Consider the following 9,787-nt stretch of genomic DNA (forward strand, 5'->3'; position numbering starts at 1 on the left):
ATTTATGTTATCTAGCATAATATATTAATATTATAATGGCATAATATGTGACCCAGGAGCACAAAAGTCGCACGGGTATATTTATGGCCATTTTATGGGTCAAAATTAATTTTTCTTTTCTTAATTTTTCTTAAAAAATCATGTTAAGATCATGTTCCATGAAGATATGTTGTAAATGTCCTACCGTAAAAATATATCAAAAATGTATTATTAGTAGTAATATGCATTGCTAAGGACTTTTGACAACTTTAAAGGAGATTTTCTCAATATTTAGATCTTTTTGCACCCTCAGATTCCAGATTTTCAAATAGTTGTATCATGTCACATCATGACGTATAAATCTTAATAAATAAAAAAAAGACCCTTATGACCGATTTTGTGGTCCAGGGTCACATATTATTGTGTGCTGAATAAAATAAAAATATAACTTATGAATATTAATGCTGCGGGTGTCCATCCAGCATGGACGTGACGTATGCCTAATTAATATTAATGAGCCCCGCCCACCCAAACAGAGAAGCGTGTGTCGCGAGCTCGCTGCTAAACTGTATCTCTCTCTGTTCAGCTGGTAAGTTCATTTACTTCATTTGTTATAAACCACGACAGCTTTACACACATCTCGAAACATGTATCGTGTCGTCTGAGCTTCATGTTGTCAGGATTCAGTGGTTGTTTGTGTGGACTGTCACTGATATGTTTAATGGTGTGTGTGTGTGTGTGTGTGTGTGTGTGTGTGTGTGTGTGTGTGTGTGTGTGTGTGTGTGTGTGTGTGTGTGTGTGTGTGTGTGTAGCTCTGTACAATTGAACACACTATCAAGTGTTTTACTTCGAAAAGACAGTGTTTTAGGGCAGTAAGTGAGAGAGTTACACTTCCGGAAATATATGTCTCAACTCCTTTATTATTATGTCTGTCAATAGCGCGGTTGTGTTTTTTTTTTATCGAGACTTAACACCAAATAGCATGATAGCCATAGTTACTATTGTAAAATACACCAATATATGCTCTTTATATCATTATCTTTATGCAGCATACATTTTGTTATCTTTGTCATAGTGTATATGCATAATAGTTGTGCCTGATACCAAGTTACCACAGTAAATATAGTTGTTTATTTAGTATGGTAATGTTTTGTAAGTGAGTTCACAGGGTTCATTATAATCATCCGTCTGAGTCTGACACAATCTTGTTCCTTCATGACATATTTCATATTTAGCAGATCATTAGGATGCATTCATATGGTGCTGTAGGATTGATTAAAAGAGATGTTTCAGATATTAATACTCATTTTGTGTGGTGCAGTCGACTGATCTCAGTTATACATTGATGGCAGATATAAAACTCACCTGTAAACATTAAATAATGTCTGCCGTTTAGTCTGACCAAGGTTCACTGTGAGGAACATCTTGGTTTATGATTTGCAATGCATCAACAGAAAAAACCCATCTGAAATATGTTAAAGGGATAGTTCACCCCAAAAATCCCCAAAAATGAAAATTTGCCCATGATTTACTCACCCTCAATTCATCCTAGGTGTGGATGACATTCTTCTGTCAAACAAACACAATTAGAGTTATCTTAAAAAAGTCCTGGCTCTTCCCAGCTTTATAATGGCAGTGATTGTTGTCTCGTTTATGAAGTCTATCCATCATAAAAGCGCATCTATCCATCATAAAAGCGCATCTATCCATCATAAAAGCGCATCTATCCATCATAAAAGTGCATCTATCCATCATAAAAGTGCATCTATCCATCATAAGAGCATCTATCCATCATAAAAGTGCATCTATCCATCATAAAAGAGCATCTATCCATCATAAAAGAGCATCTATCCATCATCAAAGTGCATCTGTCCATCATAAAAGTGCATCTGTCCATCATAAAAGCGCATCTATCCATCATAAAAGTGCATCTATCCATCATAAAAGTGCATCTATCCATCATAAAAGTGCATCTATCCATCATAAAAGTGCATCTATCCATCATAAAAGCGCATCTATCCATCATAAAAGTGCATCTATCCATCATAAAAGCGCATCTATCCATCATAAAAGTGCATCTATCCATCATAAAAGTGCATCTATCCATCATAAAAGTGCATCTATCCATCATAAGAGCATCTATCCATCATAAAAGCGCATCTATCCATCATAAAAGTGCATCTATCCATCATAAGAGCATCTATCCATCATAAAAGTGCATCTATCCATCATAAAAGAGCATCTATCAATCATCAAAGTGCATCTATCCATCATAAAAGTGCATCTATCCATCATAAAAGTGCATCTATCCATCATAAGAGCATCTATCCATCATAAAAGAGCATCTATCAATCATCAAAGTGCATCTATCCATCATAAAAGTGCAAAATGGGCTAATTTTCATTTTTGGGTGAACTATCCCTTTAATCAGTGCGAATGAATGACTTGTGTTTGATTTTTTTTTTCTTTCTCTTTTGTAATGTGTTTTACATGATATTCAGTGCTCAAATTGTGCCTCAACAGGAAGTGATGTCAGTTAGTGGTCTGAATGTCTGATTACACAAGGACAGCTCTTGTGATATGAAGTTATGGTTGTTTAGACTAAATCCAGAGACATCTGACTGCAGTCTACATGAAATTCAACAGCACCGTTTGACTCATAACTCCGGTTATAATGTTTTTACTTTAGCTTATGTAAACAGTTTCATTATCAAGACAATGATAAAAAATGTTTTGAATGTTTGTTCCCAGAGAGAGTTGGAAGTACTTTTAGTCCATTAGCACGGTTCATGTGAACTATTTCTTTTAAAAGTCTGTATGAAACAGTTTTTGCAAAGCATTTATCTCTATAATCTGATGTGTTTCTTAAAGGTGCAGTGTGTGAATTTTAGCGGCATCTTGTGGTGAGGATGCGAATTGCAACCGCTCACCCCTCCCTTTCGAAGCATATAGAGAAGCTACGGTGGCAATCCACCTGTCACTCAAGTGGCCACGCCCTTAATTATACAGAACTTTAAAGCTTAATATAATTTAAACGGATGAGTTATAAATAAATTCACCCCCCTCACAGTCGTCATGAAGGGCACAATTAACTATATAGACCAAAATCACTTTTAGTTTTCTGCTGTAAAATGTATAAACAGACGCTGAAGCTGCGGCTTGTCAAATGGGGAAACTTTTATACTATACAAACAAAATAATACAATGTACCAAAAATGACTTTGCAGCCCCAAACCCTCTGAAATCACATGAAACTGCATGAAATCATGTTTCCTGCTGACACAAGAACAGCGTGTCAGAACATTTTGGATCTTTTTCATGGCCAAACAAATCAACTGTTAACCAGGCAGAGAAACTACAGCACTGAGTGTCAGAAGAATGAATTAATGTAAAACGATAGATCAGAATCTGTTAAAACAGTAACAAATCATCCTGGATTTAAGGTGGAATGATTTAAGGGGGAATGATTATTTCTCTTAAGTTAAGTGTTCTGCCAGCTTCAACCTTCATGTAAGAGTAAGATCTGCATTTGTTTTACTCTTGCTGTTTAAACTCATGCAGTCTTTACAGAACGTCCCACTGGAATTACTAACATTGATTTGGATGTTATTCGGATGTGGGCTGGAATGAGTTGTGACATTGCAACACATTTTATCTGCTGTTTTTCTTGAAAGGCATCACATTTCATACATTTAGGGAAAGTTACTTTTGTAGTCTCTAGTTTAGTTTAATCCACAGATGTGAACCTCTCAGTGTTTGGTTTAAGGTTTTGAAAAAGTGGGGAAAAAAATGTGTATCCTTTCCAGGAACCTATTAAAAGTGTCCTGACAACAACATTTTACATGTAATTTCTGTAAAATTCAGTTTAACCCTCTGGTACTGTTCGCGTTTCGGTCAAAAATGACCAAAACATTTATTTTAATGGAATGATTGTACTATATTTTAGTTTTCATAATGTTTTTTATTTCATATTTTGTATTTTTAGTTGATTTTATGATACTAAATAATATTTTTGCAATGGTCATTTCATTCACTTTTTGAGCTGAAAATTAAATTTCCCAACTTAAACGGTCATAAATCATGAATGCTTTGGATCACAGACTGAAGTTTGGTCTCTTTTTAAAGAAGACACTTGGCAGATTGTTGCTGAAGTGTATAACGTTTAAAAGCGTGAATTTGAAAAAAATTTGTTTAAAAGCTTATTGTTATGAAAAATGCAAACATTTAAAAAAAAATTTTTATACGAAATATATTTTACAAAACATGTTTTCTCTAAAACTAAGAAAATCAAACCTAAACATGTTGTGTTCCAAATTTGAGGTTACCATCTCAAAAAATTAGCTTTCAATCAGATTTTGTTTGTGCGCAGTTCCAAACGTTTCCACTAGATGAAATTTCTCTCCCATTAATTTCCAATGCGCTCATTTTTTAACCGCAAACAATACAAGTGTGACTGATTTTTTTCTGGACCATTCAACCTTTTCAGCTCATGTCAATGATTTTTTGTGTGTGTGTGTGTGTGTGTGTGTGTGTGTGTGTGTGTGTGTGTTCAACAGCAAGTGCCAAAAGTAGAGATATATCGGTATCTGCCAATATATGTTCATTTGTAATGTAATCGGTATTGGCTGATATATGTTCACTTGTAATGTTATCAGTATCGGCCTAATATATGTTCATTTGTAATGTAATCGGTATCGGCCTGATATATGTTCACTTGTAATGTAATCGGTATCGGCTGATATATGTTCACTTGTAATGTAATCGGTATCGGCTGATATATGTTCACTTGTAATGTTATCGGTATCGGCTGATATATGTTCACTTGTAATGTTATCGGTATCGGCTGATATATGTTCATTTGTAATGTTATCAGTATCGGCCTGATATATGTTCATTTGTAATGTAATCGGTATCGGCCTGATATATGTTCATTTCATTTGTAATGTTATCTGTATTGGCCTGATATATGTTCATTTCATTTGTAATGTTATCTGTATTGGCCTGATATATGTTCATTTGTAATGTTATCGGTATAGGCAAATATATGTCCATTCGTAATGTTATTGGTATCGGCAGATATATGTTCATTTGTAATGTTATCGGTATCAGCAGATATATGTTCATTTGTAATGTTATTGGTATCAGCAGATATATGTTCATTTGTAATGTTATTGGTATCAGCAGATATATGTTCATTTGTAATGTTATCGGTATCGGCCTGATATTAAGGCTGGGCAATTTCATCGATTCTGCGATATAAAAAGATATTTTTTCTCCCAAGAAAGTATCGATTTTTAAGCCACGAGTATCGATACATAAGTCCCATTCAAATCCCTGTGTTTACCCCCATTTGCGTTGCAGGAAGAGTGATTTGGTCAGCCAGCCGCTAGTACCGCTGTAGAGCAAGTTACCCGTACTACTAACTTCACAGACGCCGACGTCTACCTCTTCTTGTTTACGGAGTCAGAGCGAGGAGATCCCAAAAAATGGCGGCGAATATAAATCCAGCGCCTTCATGCTTAAAAGCAGATGTGTGGGAGCACTTTGGGTTTAAAAAGAAGAAGGAAATCGACGACTTAGACTCAGGGGTCAACAACATGAGTCGCCCGCAAGGACCACACGAGTTGCCCGCGGGTCTGTTCTAAAAATAGCTCACCATAGCAGCTGCGTTCAGTCGCTTTCGTGTTAATTTAAGCGCAGGGCTCCAGACTGAAGCCGAATATATACTAGTGTCTGTAAATAATAAACTGCAAAATTACTCCTGCATGTTCTGCGTCTGTCTGCGCAATCGCTCTTGTAGTTCCTGCCGACACGAACGCATAAACCGTCACTTCATGAGAATTTACTGTTTCATTTGAGAAAACTGGGTGTGTCTCATTCAGCTCCTGGTTCAGTAGTCAGGGCACTGATCAGGACACAAGTCAATGGGCTGATCCCTGATCAGTGCCCTGACTGAACTAGGGAGCTGAATGAGACGTGCACCCACTGTCATATCATCATGAACACAGACACTGGTAATCACGGCAACCCGTCAAAATAAAAGTTTGGTTTAACGTGAAGAGATTGACTACAGATTGTAGCCTACAGTAAATTAAGCTACGTATAATAAAACATTTATTTAAAAAAAAAATAGTGGTATTGTACCGACTACTGGAACTACTACTATACTCTTTCAGGTGTAAAACAGTTTGGATAGTTGTTAAAATGAGAATTATGATGCATTATTTAAGAGTTTTAAGTATTATATAAAATGAGTAGCTCTCTTTGACTTTCTTTTTTAAAAAGTAGCTCTCAAATGAAAAAAGGTTGGAGACCCTTGACTTAGACAAAGCATCGCAGTTGATTTGCAAGCTGTGTGACACAAACGTGAAATACTCTGGAAATACCACCAAGTGTCAGTGTCAAGCTAAAAAAAGCTGTCAAAGAAACTGTTCAGAACAGGCCACTTGCTGCAATTTTTAAAACTCCATTGTTAATTGCAATACTGCACTTTATTTACTTTTCAAAGGCTCAATAAATGGAACTAATTTTCTCAATACATCTTTGATTCATTTTGTCCAGCATTTGCAAGCTGTAGACTCTGTCCAGTCAGAGACATATATTGTGTAATTGATGATTTTAGTTTTCAGTTCAGTTAATTCAATCCAAGTAAATGAAACACTCACAAGATGTCACCAAAATCACTCTGTCCCCTTTAAATCTTTCAGAAAATGATGTAAGTGTATCGAATTATATAGAATCGTATCGTTGGCTGAATATCGTGATATATATCGTATCGTGAGATTAGTGTATCGCTACAGCCCTACCTGATATATATTCATTTCATTTGTAATTTTATCTGTATTGGCCAGATATATGTTCATTTCTAATGTAATCGGTATCGGCTGATATATGTTCATTTGTAATGTTATCGGTATCGGCTGATATATGTTCATTTGTAATGTAATCGGTATCGGCTGATATATGTTCATTTGTAATGTAATCGGTATCGGCCTGATATATGTTCATTTCATTTGTAATGTTATCTGTATCGGCCTGATATATGTTCATTTGTAATGTTATTGGTATCGGCTGATATATGTTCATTTGTAATGTCGGTATCGGCTGATATATGTTCATTTGTAATGTTATCGGTATCGGCTGATATATGTTCATTTGTAATGTTGTCGGTATCGGCCTGATATATGTTCATTTGTAATGTAATCGGTATCGGCCTGATATATGTTCATTTGTAATGTTATCGGTATCGGCCTGATATATGTTCATTTGTAATGTAATCGGTATCGGCCTGATATATGTTCATTTGTAATGTTATCGGTATCGGCTGATAAATGTTCATTTGTAATGTAATCGGTATCGGCTGATATATGTTCATTTGTAATGTAATCGGTATCGGCTGATAAATGTTCATTTGTAATGTTATCGGTATCGGCTGATATATGTTCATTTGTAATGTAATCGGTATCGGCTGATATATGTTCATTTGTAATGTTATCGGTATCGGCCTGATATATGTTCATTTGTAATGTTATCGGTATCGGCTGATATATGTTCATTTGTAATGTAATCGGTATCGGCTGATATATGTTCATTTGTAATGTTATCGGTATCGGCCTGATATATGTTCATTTGTAATGTTATCGGTATCGGCTGATATATGTTCATTTGTAATGTAATCGGTATCGGCCTGATATATGTTCATTTCATTTGTAATGTTATCGTATCGGCCTGATATATGTTCATTTGTAATGTTATCGGTATTGGACGATATATGTTAATTTTTAATGTTTTAATGGATTTTAATGGTGACTTTTTTTTTTAAAATCAGGCTCTCAAAAATTAAATACAAATTTGGATTTACATTCATCGTCTTTCAAATATAAAGAATAATGCCAAAGAAGCATTCAGATGAATTAAAAAACAAAACTTAAAAAAAATTCGGATTTGATCGAAAAACAGAGGGGATAAAGCTATTCAATCACACACTCACATTAGATGAACTACATCAGCTGTTTGTTTATGTCTTTCAGACAGACGTTTGCGCTCCTCCTATAAAGATGGATTTAATCTTCATCACAAGCATCATTCTAACCCTGACCTTCCCAGTGCACTGTGGGAAAATCCTGGTGTTTCCTCACGAAGGCAGTCACTGGGTTAACATGAACGTTCTCATCCAGGGCCTTCACTCCAGGGGCCATCAGATCACCGTGATCCGGGCCCTCGACAGCTGGTACATCTCGGAGACGTCGCCCCACTACGTCTCGCTGACCGTCCCATTTGCACTGGGTGGAGACGACGAGTTCTACAGCAGCTTTGTGTCCAGACAGCTGGAGATCCGGCGGCAGCGTCAGCCGGCCTGGACCCGATTCAGACTGGACATGGACCTCAAGGACCGCTTCTCCGAAATGCACAGGAAGATCTGCGAAATGGTGATCTATATAATCGAGAAGGATCCTGCGCTGTTAGAGCGGATCAAGAAGGCTAGCTTTGACTTGATGTTGACCGATCCGGCGAACGGAGGAGGCGTTTTTCTCGCACGCTTTCTAAATCTGCCTCTGGTCTTTAATGTCCGATGGACGGTTCATGGAGAAGCGCATTTTACAATCGCCCCGTCTCCGCTGTCCTACGTCCCCTTCCCGCCTTCCCAGCTGTCCGATGACATGACTTTCCTTCAGAGGACGTATAACGTGCTGTTTTACACACTCCGCCGTTTCCTTTACAGGCGCACCGTCGGCCCTCATTACAGCGCGTTGTGTTATCGTTTATTTGGCCCGGATTTGAAGTATTTTGAATTATTCCAAGCAGCCGATATTTGGCTCATGAGGGTCGATTTTGTCTTCGAGTTCCCTCGTCCGACCATGCCCAATGTGGTTTACATTGGCGGCTTCCAGTGCAAACCCGCAAACCCGCTTCCGGCGGATCTGGAGGCGTTCGTGCAAAGCTCCGGAAAACACGGCGTCATTATAATGTCTCTGGGAACGTTAGTCGGGCAACTTCCTCTTGACATAGCCGATGAAATCGCCGCTGCGTTTGCTCAGCTTCCCCAAAAAGTGATTTGGAGATACACCGGAGAGCGGCCGTCTACCATGGGCAACAACACTTTACTGGTCAACTGGATCCCGCAGAACGATCTCCTCGGACATGTAAAGACTAAAGTTTTTGTGTCTCATGGAGGAACTAATGGTATTTTTGAAGCCATTTACCACGGCGTTCCATTAGTCGGGTTACCGCTTGTGTTCGATCAGGATGATAACATGTCAAAAATGCGGCATAAAGGTGTAGCTAAGGTTGTGGACATAGCCAGCATAGATCGGAGTGTATTCACGGACGCCTTACAGGAGGTGATCAATGAGCCGTCCTACAGAGCCAACATGCAGACCCTGTCCAGTCTCCACAGGGACACTGCACTCAGTCCATTAGACAGCGCCCTCTTCTGGACGGAGTTCGTCATGAGACACAGAGGAGCTGCTCACCTGCGCACACACTCTTATAAAATGCCCTGGTACTCGTACCACAGTGTTGATGTCGTGGCGCTCTTGCTGTCTGTTGTGGCGTTTATAGGTTTTATTATATTTAAAGTGATCAGATGTTTATGTTGCAGGTTTAGTGCAAGAAAACAAACAAAGCAAGATTAAGTTTGAAGGTGTGTTGTAAGTTTGGGAGGTGATATTGAGTTTGGGTAACGTGTGTGTGTGTGTGTGAGAGAGACAGAGAGGGAGAGAGAGTGTGTGAGGGAGGGAGTGTGTGAGGGAGGGAGTGTGTGTGTGTGTGTGTGTGAGAGAGAGACAGAGAGGGAGAGAGAGAGAGA

The 9,787-nt window shown here is 38.0% G+C and overlaps 1 protein-coding gene across 1 annotated transcript; it reads left to right on the forward strand.

Moving 5' to 3' along the window:
• The first annotated feature begins 500 nt into the window (after positions 1-500).
• ugt5f1 (UDP glucuronosyltransferase 5 family, polypeptide F1) lies at positions 501-9,689 on the forward strand. Its single transcript, XM_079825835.1, has 2 exons — positions 501-568; positions 8,010-9,689. Exon 2 carries the CDS (start codon positions 8,037-8,039, stop codon positions 9,612-9,614), a length of 1,578 nt encoding a protein of 525 aa, XP_079681961.1. The 5' UTR covers positions 501-568; positions 8,010-8,036; the 3' UTR covers positions 9,615-9,689.
• Positions 9,690-9,787: the final 98 nt, after the last annotated feature.

This window comes from Gobio gobio (genome assembly GCF_949357685.1).
Source record: "Gobio gobio genome assembly, chromosome: 9".
Classification (NCBI taxonomy): domain Eukaryota; kingdom Metazoa; phylum Chordata; class Actinopteri; order Cypriniformes; family Gobionidae; genus Gobio; species Gobio gobio.

Bases quoted from the DNA above. Each gene is read 5' to 3' on its own strand.
- ugt5f1 (XM_079825835.1), top strand. From the start codon at position 8,037: ATGGATTTAATCTTCATCACAAGCATCATTCTAACCCTGACCTTCCCA.